The following is a 21,754-nucleotide window of genomic DNA, read 5'->3' as shown; positions in this document are numbered from 1 at the left end:
ATGTTATTATTGTTATTTAAAAAGGAAAAAAAAAATTGCATGTATGAAGACTTTGTTTATTACCACGAGATGATTTATTTTTATTCCTTCGTGGTTGCTCTTCTTATTTACAATTTTGTTGTCCTTTAATTATTTTAAATATTGTTAAGGTTTATTAGCTTTTTAATTGTACATTATTTGATGGCACGCACATAAACAATGTGGAATTTAAATGACATTCATATTAAATAATGATATTTGAGCAGATGTTATCAAGAGGTAAAAATAACTTTAAAATCCTAAAATCGAAGGAAATCGATTATAGAAAAAAATATATTAAATATGGAGAGAATTTATCCCTACCTTATAAAAAGTAGAAAATAACTCTTAGGAATAGTATGCTACCAACTATACCCTCAAAAATATGCACAAAATTGTGTACAAAATATATATTTACTTTTTCACCCTCATTAATAGTTTACTCTCATTAATATATTTAATTGTTTTTTTTTCCATTAAACATACCATCAATTAATACAAAGTTTTTTTTTAACAAAAACTTGTAATGCCTTTTTTTAAAATAAAAAAATTATAATGTTTTGTACTTCATATGTTATTATTGTTATATAAAAAGGAAAAAAAATTGCATGTACGAAGACTTTGTTTATTACCACGAGATGATTTATTTTTATTCCTTCGTGGTTGCTCTTCTTATTTACAATTTTGTTGTCCTTTAATTATTTTAAATATTGTTAAGGCTTATTAGCTTTTTAATTGTATATTATTTGATGGCACGCACATAAACAACGTGGAATTTAGATGACATTCATATTAAATAATGATATTTGAGCAGATGTTATCAAGAGGTAAAAATAACTTTAAAAATCCTAAAATAGAAGGAAATCGATTATAGAAAAAAAATATATATTAAATATGGAGAGAATTTAAGAGGAAAAATATAACTAAGTGGTTATTGCTTTAGTATTAGATATAAATATAGATATTAGATGGTCGTAAAACATTGAACTTACATTATTAAGTTTACAACGAACATTTCACATATTAGTACTCCGTATTACCAAGCTCACAAAAAATTCGTTTGAAGAAAAATACGTTAAGTATTATTGAATCATGCAAATCAATTAAGAGTTCTAAACTAGCTTAAGATATGAAGGGATGCAAATCAATTAAATATTATTTAATAATAATTTTGAAATAACACTGTCAAACTTTTGAGAGTTTTAAAAAATAATTATCATTTAAGATTTTGGTGGCCTTTTATATTATTTCTACAAAACCATTATATAGGCACATAAATCAAATAGTACGTATTAAAACTACTAGATCTACCACCCAAACCAAAGGTGTAACTACGCGCTAATACAACTTCTATGCAAGAGCTAACTCTTTCGCGCGCATCGCGCGCGTAGGATACCCTAGTATAGATAGAAGTCCAAAGATAGAATGATCTCAATATAACATTAAATTTCCGATCACCAACACCTTGGATTATGTAACATGTGAATAATCTCTTGTTATTGGCTAATTATTACCCAAAAAAGAGTTTGATTATTATACACATGGCAAAATATGGACTTGTTAATTGTATACACATCAAATTTCACCAACCAAGACTCTTGGATAGAGCTATTTACCTAAATAATGACGAACAAAGTGTTTAATGTTACAATTACATAAAGCTTAGACGTTGAAATTATCTTATCAAACCTAACATCCTTAAAGTTTCACGAGATATTGAGTGTGGATTATGTAAACTTAGGGTGCATAAATTGACTTGGATGATCATATGCTCGTACTACTAGATGCCTTTAATGAAAGGTGTAGCTTTCAATACATCATTATATGACTTGGATGGTGTTTATTATATATATGATCTTTGCTAATGAGCGTCCCGGGGCGTTAGTTAAGAAATAATTTTATTGGTTGAAAGAGTATTAAGTTAGCAATGCATGACAAAATCACGGGTCGTTCGGTGTAATTAATGTTAGTTTTACTCTAATATTTCCGTTTTTAATTATCTTATCTAACGCCCTGGGGGTGCTCATTAGCTTTTACCTTATAGATATTATAGAGATATTTAATGCATTTTGAAATAATTTATATGCACGCCTTTATAGTTATAATTTATTTATTTATTTTTTATATCTAGTTCTATCAATGTTTAAACATTATCTGTAATATTCTTTTTAATCACATTGTCTCATAAAAATTACTCCATTTAATTTTACATGGTATTCGACATATGTCTTAGAAAATTATAAATATATATAGATAGAGTCCAAGCCCTATAAACTCTCAAAAGAAAAGAGCACAAACCCAAAAAAAGGGTCAAAATACTAAGGTCTTTAACTAGCATTTCTTACATAACCTATTTTACATTTGAATGTATGCTATAAAAGTCATTCATTTTATAAATAGCATGGTATGTGTGTGTAATAGACATGTCTCTAAACGTGTGACACGAGTGATATACCATTGAAGTTTTATATATAGTTGATAATTTAAGTAAATTTTTATGGTCTTATTCCATTACGGAAAAATTGCTTGGATTAATCTGACCTTTATCTCCTCCGCCCAAAATAATTCCACCTTTTGATTATTTTTTTAGTAATCCGACCTTTATACTCATTCGCTCAAAATGTTCACAACAGGTCATCTAAATTATTATACCAAGTTACTTGACACGTAGCGCCTTGTGATTGGTCAAAAAAAATTTAAAAATTAAATTGGAAAAAATTAAATTAAAAAAAATCTTTACAAAAAAAAAAAAAAAAAAAAAAAAAAAAAAAAAAAACTGAAAAATAAAAATAATAATAAAAAATAAATAAATAAATAAATAAATAACCCAGTCCACAGCCCCTATCGCCACCTTGACAATCCCTTCTTTTCCGCCATCCTTATTCCGGCCCCCTTCCCTTCCCATGTCCCTTTTCCAGCCCCCTTCCCTTCCCATGCCCCTTTTCCAGCCCCCTTCTCTTCCCTCACCCGATTTTGACCTCTCTTCCCTTCCCTTGTCCCACTTCCGACCCCCTCCCCATCCAACGCCTTAATTTTAGCCCCTCCCCTTCCAAACCTTGATTTCAACCTGTTGTCATAATAACTCCTCAGCGCGCACGCACACACACATATTCACCCGCTCACTATCACCACCATTGTTACAGGAATGGGTGTGGTGGTTTAGAGGTGACAGACAAGGGTAGGGGAAGGAGCGGCGACCGGCACAGGGAATCTAGGGTTTGTGCCGATGGTGGCGGTGAGGAAGTGGTTGGCAAGCTAGGGCTGATGGTGGTTGTTTAAATTTTATCATTTTTAAACCAAATGTTAGTTTTAACATAATTAAATAATGTTCCTAGTAATAATCATTCCCTTAAAAAAATTAAAATTATACTCCGTAACTTATTTTTTGACCAATTACATGGTGACACATTTAAATTATTAAACTTAATTAAAAAAAATAATAAAAAAAAACCTACTCAATCGGTTATAAGGCACCTAGGACTATTTTGAGCAAATTGGGTATAAAGGTTTGATTATTAAAAAAATAATCGAAAGGTGATACCATTTTGGACGAATGAGACAAATATCGGTTTATTCTGCGCAAATTTTCCATTACAAAAATGCAGTAGCTAGTTGTCTTTGACTTGCCAATTATGTCATTATTGTTGATAATCTTATAAATTGGCCTAATTCAGGCTTTTTATTTATTTGTTTGGTTTTATAATTATAGATGATAATAATGCAGATTTCGTCAAAGGAATTGCAATTTCAACTAATTTGTGCAAGTATCATGTAATCACGCAATCCTTTCCTATCATATATCGTAAATAATTGCATTATTAACAACTAATTGTTATACCTCCATATTAACTCCTATTGTCCGATCCTTATCTAATAATTTTGTAATTATTATAATTAAATATATTAATGTTACATCTTAGCCTGCAGCCCTGCTTGTAATAGGGCCACCTAGAGATAATGAGGATCATATAAACTTCTTGTCAAGCTAGCTAGTAGTTTGATTTGGATAGAATTAACAACAATAGTCGTTTGTGTAATAGTGTTGATTTTAGGTTTAGACGATGGTGCTAAACCATGATAGAAAGAGTGGGTCAAGAGAAAGAGAGTCATAATGATAGACTAGTGAGATCAATCTAAGAATCGAATGCCTATGTGTGAAGTTAAAGGGTTACCAACTTACCGTTCTTTTCCTTCCCATTTCAAGAGGATTTTTATTTTTATTTTTTATTTTTTATTTTAAATGTAAACTCATTATATTAACATATCACTTTATTAGGTTAAAAAGCCGATTGTTTATCAAAATTTGAAAGTTTTAAACTTATTCAGTGATGAATGAGTTTTAACATGAACCAATTGTATATTTATAAGAAATGCACAACCTTCAATCAGTTAATAACTGACATTGATTATTGATTCACAATTGATATATATAATTTGATGAATCAAATTTCTTGTCAAATAAAATTGTAGATAGACTTTATAATTAGGAATTTTTTATAGTTTATCTTTAAAAAAATTCCAAATGTTAAATAAACATAAAAGTGTAAAACTTAAACAAATTTTTGAGCTCCACTAAAAGTTCGAACTTGACGAAATTAAATGAATATGAACATGAATAAGGTTATATTATGCTGGTCTCGACTTGTTTAAATCCCTACTTTTTTAGATAAGATGAATGAAATAACACCTTTTATAGGTTAAAGATTGAAAATAGAGCCTGTATGTATTCCTAAAAGACTAGAAGACGAAATTAAACCATTTGACACCTAATTTTGTATTCTTCAATCTTTAATAAAAGGGATTATAGAGAAAATGAACATTTTGTAATTGTGAGCCTATTACTTAAGATTTACGAAATTTCATATAGTGGTTCTCCACTTGTCCTCTCCATAACTGAAGATTGCATTTATGATGCCGTTTGGACTTTTTATTTATTTTGTTTCACATTAAATTTTTTCATGATGTGACAAAGTTTAAAATGATATGATTCCTTTAAAACTCAAAAAATGGAGTATAATTTTAGCAATTATTGGAGTATCTTAATGCATGAGATATTTGTCCAAAATTAAGTTGAACCTTTAACAACTACTTAAGGAAAAATGTAGTCTTTGGTCTAACCATAATAGTTCGGCTTTGTGAATGAGAGTTGTGAATTATTCCTTTTCTCCGCCTACACTTTAGGAAAAATGTAGTCTTTGGTCACATAAGGGCCCTTGAGGCGGAATTATTCCTTTTCTCCGCCTATACTTATAAGGTTACTGGCCTTACTGCCAATTAGATCATCTTATCTTCTTCTTCTTTTTTTTTTCTTTTTTTTTTTTTTTGACAAGATTATCTTCATTTGACAATGTTTTTGAAAATACAAATTCAACCCCATGTACGGGATAACGATTTAGTTAAATATCGTCAAATGCATCCATATAAGATAGATTGACTTAATCATGACTAACATAGCCTAGCCCTAAAATTATCCTAGGAAAAGTAGAAATATTAGGCTTGAAGTTTCGAAAAATATTATTACATGCTTTGGACAGTCCAATATAAGCATTTTTAAACCAAAAGCTGGCCCAACACAACTACTTGGTCCTAGCTACTTCTATTTTATCGCTTCTTAGGTCAAGACTGACATGAATATTATGTCAAATCAGACTAGAAAAGACTAACTTCAAATAATTAAAATCATAACAACAAATAATAATTCAAGTGAAGAGAACATATCGTAAGCTAATTTCTTATTTGGATTGTCGGATCATATCCGCCCATATGCAATTAAAAATTAATAACAATTTCATTATTTCAAAACGACCATAAATTATCACATGATCCTTCCACTAAGGTACACATCATCATAAACTATATTACAACGCATACCTAGTTCGCTTTCTTAATTCACATAGATAACCATTTTCCCAAACTACACAAATCTCTTGACATATTTAATTTCTAACCACATAAAAACAAAATCAACTTTCTATAAATACAAACATTTATTTCCAAAGTTGAGAAATGAAAAAGTGCTTATGAATTATTTGCACACCCTATAAACTAGCTAGATTTTCTTGACCATATAGGCATATACTAGTGTTACCCTCATGGAAAAGCTATTTGTTTTAGCATTTCTCTTTTTACTTCCTTCAATCCAATGTCTTCCTAATAAGATACATGCACATATAAACTTATGTAACAAAACTCCATACCCTCAAATATGCAACTCACTTATCATATCAAATGTCCCACCATCATTGCAAGAGTCTACCTTATTAGCAATTCGCGATAGTTCTCTCAAGATAACCCTTGATCATGCCCTAATGGTCCATGGATTGGTCTCGTCGATGGACTTTAGTTCATTTGACAAGCTAGCCAAGGTTGCCTGGGAGGATTGTCTAGAGCTATACGAGGATACAATACATGAGATGAACCACACAATCTTAGCCTCGAGAAGTCATGATCATTCTATAACAAAAGATGACATTCAAACATCTTTAAGTGCAGCTAGTACCAACCTAGAGACATGCAAAGATGGGTTCAGTGATCTTAACGTGCCCATGAATTCAAAGATGTACACCTTCACATCGACGAATTTTTCCCTATTGCTTACTAATGCACTTGCAATAAACGGAGCCCTCTCAACTATACCATTCAAGCCCTACACATGGAAACGTACAAGTGGTGTTATTGGGAGTGGTGGTCATCGACGATTATTAGCCCATGGAATCCCATCATGGATGACCAAGCGCGATCATAAGCTAATCCATACGTCCATTTTAACTATGAAAGTGGACTTAGTGGTGGCTAAAGATGGTACGGGTAATTATAAGACTATATGTGAAGCTATAGATGCTACAAAACACCTAAGAAATGGAATAGAGAGATTTATTATACACGTAAAAGCCGGTATTTACAAAGAGAACATTGTGATTACAAAGAAGATGATAAATTTGATGTTAATAGGAGATGGAATTGATGCCACAATTGTGACGGGCAACAAGAATGTCTTTGATGGTTCCACCACCTTTCGATCAGCAACTTTTGGTGAGTTGATTAATTAATTTTACATCATTATGAATTCCTAGAAAATAATAGTAATATAAATAAATAATTCCAATAATTTTGAGTTATATATAAGCCGTCTAATAATAAGTAATTATTCCTACAATATATGATGCATATTCAACGTATATCACATCAAAAATCCATATGAATTACCAATTAAAAAAATTAAATTAAATTAAGAAGTTTTTTAAGCTTTTATTTGCATTATTGTATTTTACTATTCACTATTGAGCATGTCTCTAATCCATGTTACGTGATGTTCGTAGGACAAGGCTTGCATTAAATGTGTTTATCTATGTCTAAGCAAAGAAAAGAAAAAAAAAAACAATTGACTCAAAAAACCTAGACAATAAGAAACAAATATCACGTCTGTTTCTTAATCCCTCCAATCTTAATGTTCTTTCCTTTATGATTATACATGTTTTTCAATATTACTTTGACCTTAATATAAATAAATATAACAGTTAAATAATAGTAATAAATTACTTTCAAATTAAAGGCAAATAAAATAAAAGTAGCATTGTGTCAAAAAAATAAAATAAAATAAAATAAAAGTAACATAACTTTATTATTGTGTTTAATATATTAAGAGTAATTTAAAAGATTATTATGTTAACTTATAAATAGTACTAAGATTTTAAACGAGAACAAAAAGAATCAAAAGGAGTAATTACATTAAATTGACTAGTGGTGAATTGTTATTGTTTAAATTTTTCCAAGTACATCGTCATATGGTAAGGTTACTTTAGTTTACTCAATTGTTTAAAAGCTATAGTTGCTACATGAAGATACCCATGCACTTATGTAGTGACCATGATGGTACTCAGTTCCTTTTTCACATGAAAAAGAACTACTCCATACAATAATAATTAACACACTAAGACTTTGCTATTTTATTTGTTTACTTCCTCCATCCATTGTTAATAATTAACACACTAAGATTTTGCTATTTTATTTTGCTTATAATTTAATTCATGAAAATTAAGTTTTGATGAATTCTACTAAATTCATATAAGATAAATTCGAGAACAATAACTTATAATAATTTAAGTTCAAGAAATATAAAGACTATCCAAATTCAAATAACAACTAATTTACAAAAATGTAGTCAAATTCAACTAAGTTTATATAAGGTAAGTTAAATTTCATGTTTTATTAGATTATTATAATCCTTAATAACTCGAAGTTCCTAAAAGAAGGTCATGTTCGACAAATCTAACGATATCAGGTACCTTTTAACAAATAGCGAAGAGTAGATGTTAAAGTAGCGTGAATACGTTGACACAAGTGATTATTGGAATGATAAAATACTCCTTACGTCCCTTAATACAAAGCCTCATTTCCTTTTTGGTAAACCAAAATACAATGACTCTTTTCCCTACCTTATAAAAAGTAGAAAATAACTCTTAGGAATAGTGTGCTACCAACTATACCCTCAAAAATATGCACAAAATTGTGTACAAAAATATATATTTACTTTTTCACCCTCATTAATATGTTTACTCTCATTAATATATTTAATTGGGTTTTTTTTCCATTAAACATACCATCAATTAATACAAAGTTTTTTTTTTTTAACAAAAAATTGTAATGCCTTTTTTTAAAATAAAAAAATTATAATGTTTTGTACTTCATATGTTATTATTGTTATTTAAAAAGGAAAAAAAAAATTGCATGTACGAAGACTTTGTTTATTACCACGAGATGATTTATTTTTATTCCTTCGTGGTTGCTCTTCTTATTTACAATTTTGTTGTCCTTTAATTATTTTAAATATTGTTAAGGTTTATTAGCTTTTTAATTGTACATTATTTGATGGCACGCACATAAACAACGTGGAATTTAAATGACAGTCATATTAAATAATGATATTTGAGCAGATGTTATCAAGAGGTAAAAATAACTTTAAAATCCTATAATCGAAGGAAATCGATTATAGAAAAAAAAAATGTATTAAATATGGAGAGAATTTAAGAGGAAAAATATAACTAAGTGGTTATTGCTTTAGTATTAGATATAGATATAGATATTAGATGGTCGTAGAACATTGAACTTACATTATTAAGTTTACAACGAACATTTCATATATTAGTACTCCGTATGACCAAGCTCACAAAAAATTCGTTTGAAGAAAAATACGTTAAGTATTATTGAATCATGCAAATCAATTAAGAGTTCGTTCTAAACTAGCTTAAGATATGAAGGAATTCAAATCAATTAAATATTATTTAATAATAATTTTGAAATAACACTGTCAAACTTTTGAGAGTTTTAAAAAATAATTATCATTTAAGATTTTGGTGGGTTTTTATATTATTTCTACAAAACCATTATATAGGCACATAAACCAAATAGTACGTATTAAAACTACCAGATTTACCACCCAAACCAAAGGTGTAACTACGCGCTAATACAACTTCTATGCAAGAGCTAACTCTTTCGCGCGCATCGCGCGCGTAGGATACCCTAGTTCTATTAAAGGTTGTATTTTTTGACATTATTACCCTCTTTTTATGAGTTGTCATCTTTTTTCCTTTACTTTTTTGTACTTTTAACATTAATTCCCAACACTTTCTCTAACCCTTTAATTATTCCCAACTACTAATTCTTTCTCCATATCTGTCTCTAACCCCATATGCACATATGTACTTTTAATCATTAGTTTTTACAAAATTTATAACTTTCTTAATTCCCGCGCTAAAACCAAAGTTGTACATATTTGTAAAAAACTATGCTAACATTTTGAAAAATGTAATCTGTCACTTTTAAAGCGCTATTATATTTAATGTTATCTTTATTATTACGAGTAAATGTTATTTACTCCCTCTGTCCCTAATTGTTTGCCCCAAACCATAAATTCACTTTATTAAAGCTTTGGGCAAAAAATTGGTGCACATGGGTTGACACAAATATCAACGAGGAGAGAAAAAGAGAGAGTGCAAGTGGGAAAACATGCCAAAAGTAGTATGAGGCAATTTTTTGGAGACACCTTAAAAAAAAAAAGTGGAGCAAATAATTAGGGATAGAGGGAGTAATAAGCTTCTCCCTTACCAAACAATATTTTGAAGTATATTTTACGTAGTAAATATTCCTTGCTAGATAGATTACTTATTATTGTAAATATCATGCAGGTATTTCAGGGAATGGCTTCATAGCAAAAGGCATAACATTTGAAAACACAGCCGGACCACAAAAACACCAAGCAGTTGCCCTTCGGTCTGGGTCCGATTTCTCCATTTTTTACCGTTGTAGCTTCAAAGGGTACCAAGACACCCTCTATGTCCACTCGAAGCGTCAATTCTACAAAGAGTGCGACATCTACGGTACAGTCGATTTTATATTTGGTAACGCGGCTGCTGTCCTCCAAAACTGCAATATCTATGCAAGGAGACCTATGATCAACCAAATGAACACAGTTACAGCCCAAGGAAGATCCGACCCTAATGAGAACACGGGGATCGTGATCCACGGCTCGATCATCGAGGCTGCTCCGGACCTTAAGGTTGTCCAAGGTTCATTTCAGACCTTCCTAGGGAGGCCTTGGAAGATGTACTCAAGAACTGTGGTTATGAAGTCTAACATTGATGGAATGGTGGATGAAGCCGGGTGGGCCCCGTGGAATGGGGACTTTGCGTTAAAGACTCTCTATTATGGGGAGTATATGAACTATGGTGCCGGAGCCAGTACTCGTGGCCGAGTCAGGTGGCCCGGGTACCATGTCATTAGCAGTCCGATTGAGGCTGGAAGGTTTACTGTTGGGAGATTTTTGGCAGGGGATAAGTGGATTCCTGCCTCTGGAGTGCCATTCACATATGGCTTGTGATTATATTTTTAACTATGCTCCGTCTCTATAAGTTATTTCTGTTGAAGAATCATACTGTATTAAACATTACTCTGTATATTATTACGAAGTACTTGTATATGCTAGTCATAGCTGCAATCTATAGCTTGTGGTAAGGGCTTAAGCGAGCTCAAATCATATATTACTAACATGTAAAAATTTTGTCATTATTTGTAAGTTGTTGTGTTTGTTATTTGAACCCAATGTATATTTGTAAAAGCATACTTCCTGTAATTTTAAGAAAATAGTAGATGAATTGGCTTGAAGCTTTAATTTGCAGTAGTGTTCTCGAGAATAAATCATAATTTAGAACAACCCTTAATTTAAAGAACATAGGACTTGCAAATTTGTTTTCACACAAGGAAGGTGTTCTCGCACTGAATTTTAGTGCCTTAACAAATTATATTCACCGAAAAGCATGAGACTGGCATTAGCCATTACACACTGGCCGCCAACACTTGCAACTTCAGCGCCTGTCATACCTGTCCCTGTGAAGCATAGAGTAGAACCATATTGGGTCATTATATGAATGACTGTATCTTCTTTTCAAGTCAGCTTGGATAACTAAAACAAAGTTTAAAGCTTGGTAGCTAAGAGAAGCTTTTATATGCTGTCTTAAGAATTTGCACAATTAAATTCATTACATATCACTATATCAGGGTTGTTAATACAAATATACAATGATAAATGAGGGTAAATCTACAAACATAGCTCACAAAGTATCATATGGAGAGCATGCAAGGTGAATTCATAATTCCAAATTTCTTTCAGTACCACAGTTAGGTTAACTGTGACGCATCATTTCAGATACATGAATCTTTGATTCTTGGGTCTTGACTATTGTGCTTCAAGGCTTCTAAAAGTTATGTATGTGCCTCGATTGACATGCTGCCCTAATAGCTCTACTTACAAGCCAATGGCAGTGTAAGGCCTGGTATCTTGCACCAGATTTTTCAGCTATTTTGCACAAATATTGGCAAGCTGCTTAAGGTTCTTGATACCCACAATAGCAACAGTTAAGGAGTCACCAGACCAGCTAATACGCAAAGCAATTCAACAGCAGCATTAGCTGGTTAGGCTTGCTCCTGTTTTGCTATTGTCGCAGACTTCACCTTCTCTAGTTGCTTCCGAATATAAGCCTGTCGAAGCTTTTCTCGACGAGCTGCTGCTTGTTCTTGCCGACGTAACTTCAGTTCAGAAGTATTTACTCTGGCTTGATTCACCTCTTCATGAACTTCCCTACAAGTATCAATTGGAAAAAAGGTAGAAAATAAGAAATCTATATGTTATACATATATTCATAAAAATAAACACAAAAGAAAAGGAAATTCAACAAGATCATAACAGTATGCAGTAAGTAGTTGCATCCAAAACTGTATCCAAGTTTTTCATAGTTTAGCCCAACCATTCATGGTGGTTAGTCATTAACCTGCTCAATTTGCAGCTCTTAGCTACTAGGCAATTAATCAATTTAAATGCTCAAGCTTGTGATCCACTGAAATTTGCAATTGCAACATTATGTGTCTAGATGCTAAATTTCTATCATGTTAGCAGGAATATAAATTGTGCAAGCCCTTCCTAGATGCATCTAACCCACTCTTCTCCTCCAATCCCTTCTTATTCGGAATTTCTAGTTAGTGATTATGCACAGGATTACCTAATTCATAATTTCGTAGTACAATCAGATTGCAAGCACAGTACAAGCACAAATAAATACCTTACGAGAAATTCAGTTTAATTACAGGTGAAATGGAGAGGTGAGGCTACAGTAGTAGTCTCTGCCTGTCAGATCTAGGGAACAGGTCCATGATTGCAGAGGATCAACACTAAAGAATAACCCTACCATAATTTAACCCAAACAGTATTTTTACTTTCAAAAATACAACATAAAGATAAAATACCCCATGAGGCAAGTGCAGCAAATAATTTAAGAGCAGCTCAAGATGCCTTCAAAATACAACCTATATGGTACAATGCTTGTCCTCACAAGTGATTCATCCACAAAAAGATGCTCCACATAGTAAATTACAAATTATGTGCTAATTCCATCCAAAATTTTTCCACATCTCTGCACAAAATATGTATGCAGTAGGATATACTGCAACCGTATGGAATGAATCACCTTATGTACTAAATGGCATGCATGTCTAACAACAATAAGTTTCTCAAGATTCTAAAATGAATAAATACTATATATCTGATTCTCTGGGATCATGTAGCCAGCAAGGGGTTGACAATGTTTTGTTCATCTTTCATAAAGTAGTCCCCCTCGGTTTTCTATTGGGGCTTATTAGTCGGGCCTTATTTGTTTCTATTGTGGGATTACGCTTGATATATAATTCCTCGTTTTCTTTTATCAGCAGCACTTCCGATAAATGAAAATGTCACAATACTTGCAACTCATCCAAAGATGGAATTTTTTTAACTAAAAATTACAATACTACCCTTATTTAACCAGCCTAATTTTATCTGACTACCCCAATCCCCTAATCTTTTTAATTACCCTGCCCACATTTCATAAACTCTCTCTCCTCAACCCCTTTCCTTCTCCATTCCCACTGCTATGGACCTATGGTCTGACCCACCACCCCAGCCACCATCCGCCCTCACCGAACCCACCCTAGTGACCATCCACCCTCACAGTAACAGCTCTAGTGACCACTGACCACCCACCCTAACCTAAACCGCCTTATTTACCTCAAGAAAACAGCCAACATCCTCATTGGAATTGCCAACACCCTCATTCCATCACCACCATTTACCCTCACCATCGTCTTGAACACTGTCGTCGGCCCGTCACCACCACCAGATCTACAAATTTAATCACCACCACCTCTCTTCTATATCTACAAGGTTACAAACTTTAAATTAAGGAAGAGGAAAAATCACTAAAACAGCAAAACAAAATTGATTTTTAAAGAGTAGGAGAGAGCAAATAAGACCCTCTCCAATGGTGAGACTCACGTGAGTATATTTAAGGGAGAGAGAGTATTTTTTAGAATGTATACCAATAAGTTGGTATCTAAACTTAACAACTCCAAAAAAAAGTTGCTAAGTTTAGATACCCAACTTTGAGTCTCATTTGACAAAAAGTGTGGGCCCCAAGTCAATATTCTAATTATTTTGTAATTTATTTAAGTTTTACCTTTTTTTTTTAATCTTACAATATTTGATATTAAAAATAAAAGGATTTGGTGAGCCAAATTGAAAGTGATATTTGTATATTTTGGAGAGTCTCACCATTGGGAAATTAGGCTTCACATGAGTTGCTAAATTGAGAAGTGAGTATGGTATCACCATTGGAGGTAAAAAAACAACTCATTTTGTATTTAATACTCAAATTTGAGTCTCACCATTGGAGATGGTCTAATATCAGTTGTTTAATGCAATGAAAAGCCATTGCAAGAAACTCGCTAAATTAGGGTCCATTCTTCAATTGGATTCCTCTAAATGATATTCTGAAAACACTATTCTTGCCGGAAACTAGTCTGGTATTTTCCATTGGCAGGAGGTGGTGGTAGATATGTAGACAGGGTGCTTCAGTTTTTAACAGGGATTTGATTGATTAAGTTAGTGGCTTATTAGAGTAATGAATTGAGTGTACAATTTGCCACCTTTTCTTTTTCTCCTTTTCCTTGGTATGCGTGAAAAGGTGTACGTTGCACATTAAAGAAAACAGAGGAAGTATACAAGTTCTCTAGTTCTTAACCTAGCCTAACTTCGGTAATCAGTTTTCCTCAAGATCAATATATGTGTTCTTGATTGTCGTTTTTTATTCTCACATCTGCTATACAGAATACAGATTACTTAAATCAAAGCACTTTCTCTAAGGAACTCCACAAGGCTAAAGCTGTGTAATTAGAGCTTCAAACTAGGTGGAGTCTCAACTATTCTTACAAACTTCTAATAGTCTACAACTCTACATACATTACAATCAAACATCACTTTGATTTCCAATATTTGAGTACAAAATTGTGCAATTACTTTTCATGGGAGACAAGGGGCTCCATGCTGCCCTGCAATCATCTGTCCCATAAATGAATGGAATTAAAGCCAACCCAACTTAGTTGCTCATAGTTTATTTACCATTTCTTTTGAGGATGTCCTAATATGTTTACAAGTTTCTTAGTTTGATTACACCAATAGTGAACTTGTTAATTCCTTTCCTACCCATGATAATTGTGAAAATAACTTCACTTGGAATATGTGACAATGGACTGTACCTAAACACACTAAAAAAAATGTGTAAATTTAAACTAATTTCCTAGCTTATCTGCATATCAATGACAAGGAGAAATGAAATTCCTTCAAATCAGCTATGAGGAAAAAACATCACTTCCCACAAGCAATTTTGTTGATGCATGAAACCAAAGAGAGTAATGTCATAAAGCTAAAACAAAGTATTTACACTCTGATATAGGGACTTGCCTGACAAAACGTTTGTGTTCATCAATGTCAAACATTCCAGCACTACGCCCCAAACCCAAGGGCTTTGAATTGAAAGGTAAAAAATCATCATAGTCATCAATCTTTGCAGATACTTTACTAGAAGAAGAATCATTAGCTTGCAATTCCTGATGTCCCTTTTCCTCTTGACCCTTGCGGAAAAAATCAACACAATACTTCTCTTTATCCTCCTCATCTGAAAGCTCTCCCCTGGCAAGCTTTTCATACAACGCAGCCTTTTTCTCCAATGCTGCATATCTAGCAGAACCGTCACTAACAGCCTTGAGTGCTAGCTTATCCCTGTGATGTAATAACGGAATAATGTAAGCTAGCAAAATAAATGCAGATATAGCAAACTGCGACATAATAAGTGGAAAAGGCAAGAAGCAAGAAAAAATCATTGGAAGCCAAACGGACATTATTTAGAAATGCTTTCTTTTCACTCAAAATATCAAATCCAATATTAACCCCAAAGTCTAAAAAAAACTCCTCTCCTGGGTCGCCTGGGTCGGTAGGAGAAGAACTTTCTTCAACAGCCATACTTTTGTACAGAAAATTGATTTCAGAGGAAGCTAGTTCAGTGACTTTCTTGCCCTAAGCCAATTACAGTATTTAAAATACCAAGACCTGTTGCTCCATGTTAACTAGGAGAAAGCTCTTTCACCCCTCTCAAGCCAACTTCTTTGACAATCTCAAATAAATTTTAACTACAAAAGGAACCTCCAAAACAATGTCAGCTCAAAAAACCAAAATAGTACTTTCACCTGTCATAAGCCCTAATTCTATTTACAGTGGAATAATGCCTAGTCAAATATCCAAAAGAACTCTTCTACATCAAAGAGAAATATCAATGGAGTTCCCAAGATGTATTATCATCTATAGCAGTGATCAGTCTTCTTTATTTATCTACTTTTGTAAAAAAAAATAACATTACCACACATGAACCACTAAATAATCAATCTAGAACCAATCATCTTGAAGAATTAAATACTACCAATCCGACTTAAAAGCACAATACTTGTTGGATCAAATTCTCCTTAAACATTTCAAGTGTCTATAAAACATCTCTTTCCAAACAAACTCGCATTAAAACCAATTCATCAAATTCTTACTAAGTTTCATATCCTTACTCCCAAACCCTAATTTCAATCACTGGTCTCCATCTTATAACATAGCTCAAACAATTATATAGCTCAATTTCACTCAATCTAACCCAAAATCAGCATCCCAATATGTTGTCGAGCACCACAACGGTACAATCCTTTAATCAACATAACACAAAACCCAAACAAAATGCAATTTTCCTTTACCCACTTTGTCAAATTCAACCGTGAAAACAAAACCCTAATAACATTACATTTGGGTACAAAATTAATGAAAAAAAAAACCAATCATTTCTAAGCAAATCAATCATACAAAACAATTGCCAACCCAAAAATTAAGCATTCAAGCACAATATAAAATACAGAAAATCAATGAATAAGCAAAACCCAGAAAGAGGAGAGAGAATTACTGATGAGCCCTCGCATCAACACCGGAATTTTTGCGAGAAAAGGCGTTATTGGCAGTGATCTTCTTCTTGGCGCGGTGATATTCAACATCAGCACCAGAAAGTTCCTTGGATTTCTTGGCATCTTCCTGGGATTTGTAGAGTTCAGCTTTGAGTTCAAAGATGGAAGAAGCACCAACACCTTCAATGGCTTTGTGCTTCTTCGGCATAATTGTGGATTCTGTCAGCCATCCTAGTGATTCTGCCCACACCGTCTTCCTCTTTTCCTCTTCTTCTGCCATTGTTGTTGATTCTTTCTCTCTCTTAGTTGCAGGGATTGTTGAGTAGTTCTTCAATCTCTGCGTTTTTGCCTTTTTCGAATTTGTAGTTTTGATTTTTAAGAAAACAAGGATGAGCTTCGTTTTCACCATTAGATTTCCAACCGTATTGATTCGGGACAACTAGGTTCGGGTTATTTCGTGTTCGGGTTACTCCCTTCCTGTTTCTTTTTAAGTGTTACATTTTGACCAACATATAGTTGTAAGCAATTTACTTGACTTAAATAAAATAAAAGGTAAGTGGGGTTGTTGGAGTATTAAAAAAATGTAAAAGAAAGATAGTGGAGTGAATAGTTTATTGAAAAGTAATGAACGTGAAAGGAAAAATATAATAAAAAATTAGTAATGGGTTTGGGTGGAGACCATGAGAGAAGAGAGATAATATTTTTAATGTAGCTTTTTGCCAAAAAAGGAAGTGTAACACTTAAAAAAAACACTGCCGGAATTGGAAAGTGTAACACTTTAAAAAACACGGAGGGAGTATTAATATACCGAATCAAGTTTGGGTTGAGTTACTCCTTTTGTAAGGGTTGTATAGATTTCAGGTCGAACCAGTTATTTGGATCACACCTCACCTGACGAAAGTGAATCGATCTGCTCTTCATTCCGATGATGTTTTCCTTTTTGCCAATGTCTCTCTTGATAATTTAGGGGTCATTAAGTACACTCTCATGGAATGTGGGAACCTTTCGGGTTTTTTCATTAGCCCTTCTAAGTCTAAAATCATTTTTCCTCCAAAAATTTGTCTTTTCTGTCAAATGAACATTCTTAATGCTTCAAATACTATGGGGGCTCCTTCTTTTGGGAAATATCTAGGGGTAAACATTAGCCCTTATAAGTTGAAAAAGGCATATTATAGTGATCTTCTTGTGAAAACCAAGGATTATGATTAGAGGGTGGCAATCTAAACTCTTGAATATGGCCGGAAGATGTACTCTCATCAAAATCGATCTCAATTCTTACCCCCTTTATGTCATGCAAACCACTGTCCTTCCTTGATCAATCCTTGAGGACCTTGAAAAAAGTTGTAGAAAGTTTTTGTTGAACAAGGTGGATAGTTCTCATTACTTGCCTAGAGAATATTTGTCCTCCTTCAGGTTTGGGTGGGCTTGGTATTCGTAACCTTAAAAATTGGAACTTAGCTTTTATGGCTAAGTTGGGGTGGAAAATTCTTCACGAGTAGGAAAAGTTGTGGGTTTAAATCTTAAAAGCCAAATACTTTAAACGCTCCTCTTTCCTTAATAGATATGCCTCCCCTAGTGCCTCTCCTTTATGGAAGGATATCCAAAAAGGGAAGGATTTTCTTATGAAGGGTATCTCGTATAGAGTGGGAGATGGAGAAGACATTTGTTTATGGTTCCACCATTGGGTGGGAGATGCTCCCTTATATTTGGTCATTGATAAAGATGTTCCGGATAGATCGGCTCATTGGAGAGTTAGTAATGTGATTAGAAATAGCAAGTGGGACTTGCAAAGAGTTAGACATATCATTCCTGCCCATTCGTGTTCTATGATTGAAAGCATTCCCCTCCCGTCTATTGCTACTGTGAAAGATGCTATATGTTGGCATTCTACCACTAATGGCCAATTCACCATTGGCAGTGCTTATTCCCTTGCTTCTAATTTTGCTCCCCACCCTTCTTCCCCTCATATCAAATGGAAAAATCTTTGGCACGTCAAAGTACCCTACAAATATAAAATGCTTACGTGGAACACTTACCATGCTATCCTTCTTGTTGCTTCTATTCTAGCCACAAAAATTGCCAATTTTGATCCCATTTGTACTAGATGTGAGTTATGTTTCAGGCATTTTTTGGATAACTGGTGGGGGTATGTATTCCCTCGGGAGACAGATCTGAAATGCTACACTCGTATGGCCTGAACACCTGCAAAACAATGGATTTCCGGTTTATCGGAGATCCGCCTCCGACGATCAAGTTATTGACCGGAAAACGAAATTTCATAGAGAGAAGAGAAGTAAGAGCATATTTTTGGGCAGAGTGCCTTTGGGAATTGTGTGTTCCTGTTTTACATCATGAAATGATGGGGTATTTATAGGGAAATGGGATATCATGCTCCTAGGGTTTCATAACCTATGAAGATCGGCTGCCCTATACGTGGGTTGACACGTGTATTAGGGTTTCCTTCATGCTAGGCATGTTTCTTTAATGGGCTTTGAGCCCGTTTTTTTTTATATCTCTCTTTAGGCCATGTGTCATGCTCTTATTGGCCTTTATTTAGCTGAGCATGATGCCACGTATCGACCTATAATTGGGTCACTTGTTGGTCTCTCATTTATCTATAAAAGGGGGTAAAAATACCCCAAAACAAGTTAGACTTTGTAGACACTCAAATGTGTCTCCCCAAAAACCAAACCCAGTGATTAATATCTTTCACGTCATTTGATTATCGAACAAAGTGAAAATGTGAAAAGTCTTGTGATGCGGTTGTTTTAATTAAAAAAAATACTTCTTTCTGTTTTCAAAAATATTCCTTTTGTTACTCTATTTATGAAAATATCCAGTCCCATTTAGACTAGTCCATGATATGCGTTCAATAATAGTGTAGTTGGATGGGGCTTGAAAGACTTTTCCAACGATATATTATAAGCCCAATTCCGATGAATAATGAGGAATTTATGGCCAAAATACTAAACTGGACCCAAACCGTATTTTACCTACGACCCAATGATCATGTGGAGGGTCCAAAGGTTTAATCCTATTCCTAAACTAATTAGGATTTAATTATAAGCTTCTATGAGTTTCTAAATTATCTTAATTATCCTTTTTGAAAAGATAAAAATTAAATAATTTGAAATTGAATAAAAACTTTCCTTTTTTAAAACTTTTTTTTAAGTCCTAATTCTATTCAAATTTAAAGATGTTCAAAGACAATCAAATATTATTTTCGTGCCTCATAATTTTTATCCAAATCTTATATGGTTGGATAGATCTTGAAATTATCTTTCCAATGATATATTATAATATTAATTCCGAAAAAGATATGAAAGAAATACAAAACTCTATCCAAAACAAACACCGTCCCACTATTTCGGACATATCTTTTTATCTATAAAAGATTTTAATCTGATTCTAATTGGTTGGAAAGTAGACTTCAAGAGATTTCCAACGACATATTATACGACTTATTTGGACTTCTAGATCAAAACATATGATAAAAACAAAATCTTCTAAAACTACTGACCGACGAGTTTTATTTCGATTCGAATTCGGATTCTTTTCTATTCCTTCGACCCTCTATTTTCCTTATAAATAGAAGTCATATCACCCCTTTTTCAATTCACAATCATCAACAATCACCAATCATCTCTCTTCTCTCTCTAAGCTAAAGATTATTCTCTCTCAATTCTTAATCTAAGCCTAGCCCTTTTCAAAATACAAAATTCAGCATTCACAAGTCCTAGACATACCTAGCCAAGTTCGATATTGACAGCGCCCTAGACGTGAAAGGTTGATAATTTCTGAGGGTTTGGTCCCAAATCTCTATTTTAATTATTTAAATTAATTGTTTGCATTAATATTTTCCTTGAAGTTACTAATGCGTGTATTTTGTTATTAGAAAGAGATACGAGGCATCCAAGTAAGTAATTTAATTGTTATTATTTTGATATAGAAATCATGCTTTGATTATTTTAATTCCTAGTACTCCCTCCGTGTTTTTTTAAGTGACACAGTTTGACCTACACGTAGTTTTAGGAGATTTTATTGACTTTAATAAAATAAGATGTTAGTGGGGTAGGTTGGAGGAGTGAGAAATGATAAAGTAAAAGAATGTGAGAGGAAGTGGGGACTATGAAAGGAGTGAGAAATGATAAAGTAAGAGATAGTGGGGTGAAGATATGTTATTAAAATGTAAGGAATTTCTAAAAGAGGAAGTGTGTCACTTTAAAAAAAGGTCGTTTAAGGATGTGTCACTTAAAAAACACACGGAGGGAGTATCATGTTAGGATGTCTTTATGATTCCTAGTATCATGTTTAGGGTAATAACTAAAATTTCTAATATCATGTATGTTTATATGATGCTTCCTATTCTTTTCTTCTATCATGTTAGTATTATGTCAGGGATGAAGCTTTGATCTTTAATGTTTAGTGACATGCTAGGATTTGTTATTAATCTTGTTAGTATCATGCCTAGGATCTTGCTAATTATATAATGCTTTAACATGATTATTTTAATTATGATTGTTATTTTGATTATGATTATTATGGTTATTGTGATTATCATGTTGCTTGTTTATTATTGTTTATTATTGGGAGGAATGGCTTAACTAAAATCTGGGAAGATGTGAGAACTGGAAAATGATTTTCTGCATTTCTTTGTGGCACCTATGGAAAGCTATAAACAACTCGGTTTTCCAGCTTGCAATTTTGTATCCTATTTCCATGTTTAACAGGTTCATGTGGTATTTGGTGGCCAATGTCAATGTTTTTCAGGGCAAAGGAAAGGATCCAGTTGCTGCCATTAGCGCTCTAAAATGGAGTAAATCGAGAGAAGGGTACATCAAAGTCAACACGGATGTAGCCTGGGAAACCACCAACAACAATGGGG

At 33.1% G+C, this 21,754-nt stretch overlaps 2 protein-coding genes across 2 annotated transcripts; one reads left to right on the top strand and one right to left on the bottom strand.

The window, feature by feature from the left end:
• Positions 1-5,967: 5,967 nt before the first annotated feature.
• Positions 5,968-10,977, top strand: LOC145634942 (pectinesterase-like). The gene is made up of 2 exons (XM_081686265.1): positions 5,968-7,050; positions 10,203-10,977. Exons 1-2 carry the CDS (start codon positions 6,111-6,113, stop codon positions 10,892-10,894), a joined length of 1,632 nt encoding a protein of 543 aa, XP_081542391.1. The 5' UTR covers positions 5,968-6,110; the 3' UTR covers positions 10,895-10,977.
• Positions 10,978-11,493: 516 nt separating this feature from the next.
• Positions 11,494-17,303, bottom strand: LOC145634941 (uncharacterized protein At4g18257-like). Its single transcript, XM_081686264.1, has 3 exons — positions 16,872-17,303; positions 15,341-15,658; positions 11,494-12,151 (listed from the first exon to the last, which is right to left on the bottom strand). The coding sequence occupies exons 1-3, from the start codon at positions 17,276-17,278 to the stop codon at positions 11,986-11,988; spliced, it is 891 nt and encodes a 296-aa protein (XP_081542390.1). The 5' UTR covers positions 17,279-17,303; the 3' UTR covers positions 11,494-11,985.
• Between the last annotated feature and the right edge of the window lie 4,451 nt (positions 17,304-21,754).

Source organism: Chenopodium album, chromosome 6 (genome assembly GCF_948465745.1).
Source record: "Chenopodium album chromosome 6, dcCheAlbu1.1, whole genome shotgun sequence".
Classification (NCBI taxonomy): Eukaryota; Viridiplantae; Streptophyta; class Magnoliopsida; order Caryophyllales; family Amaranthaceae; genus Chenopodium; species Chenopodium album.
Note: the sequence above shows the minus strand (reverse complement) of the source record. Positions and strands in the feature narration are given on the sequence as shown.

Coding starts and splice junctions, on each gene's coding strand:
- LOC145634942 (XM_081686265.1), top strand. CDS start 6,111: ATGGAAAAGCTATTTGTTTTAGCATTTCTCTTTTTACTTCCTTCAATC. Junction 7,051..10,202: donor CTTTCGATCAGCAACTTTTG/GTGAGTTGATTA, acceptor AATATCATGCAG/GTATTTCAGGGAATGGCTTC.
- LOC145634941 (XM_081686264.1), bottom strand. CDS start 17,278: ATGGTGAAAACGAAGCTCATCCTTGTTTTCTTAAAAATCAAAACTACA. Junction 15,659..16,871: donor GTTGATGCGAGGGCTCATCA/GTAATTCTCTCT, acceptor ATTACATCACAG/GGATAAGCTAGCACTCAAGG. Junction 12,152..15,340: donor GAACACAAACGTTTTGTCAG/GCAAGTCCCTAT, acceptor TGATACTTGTAG/GGAAGTTCATGAAGAGGTGA.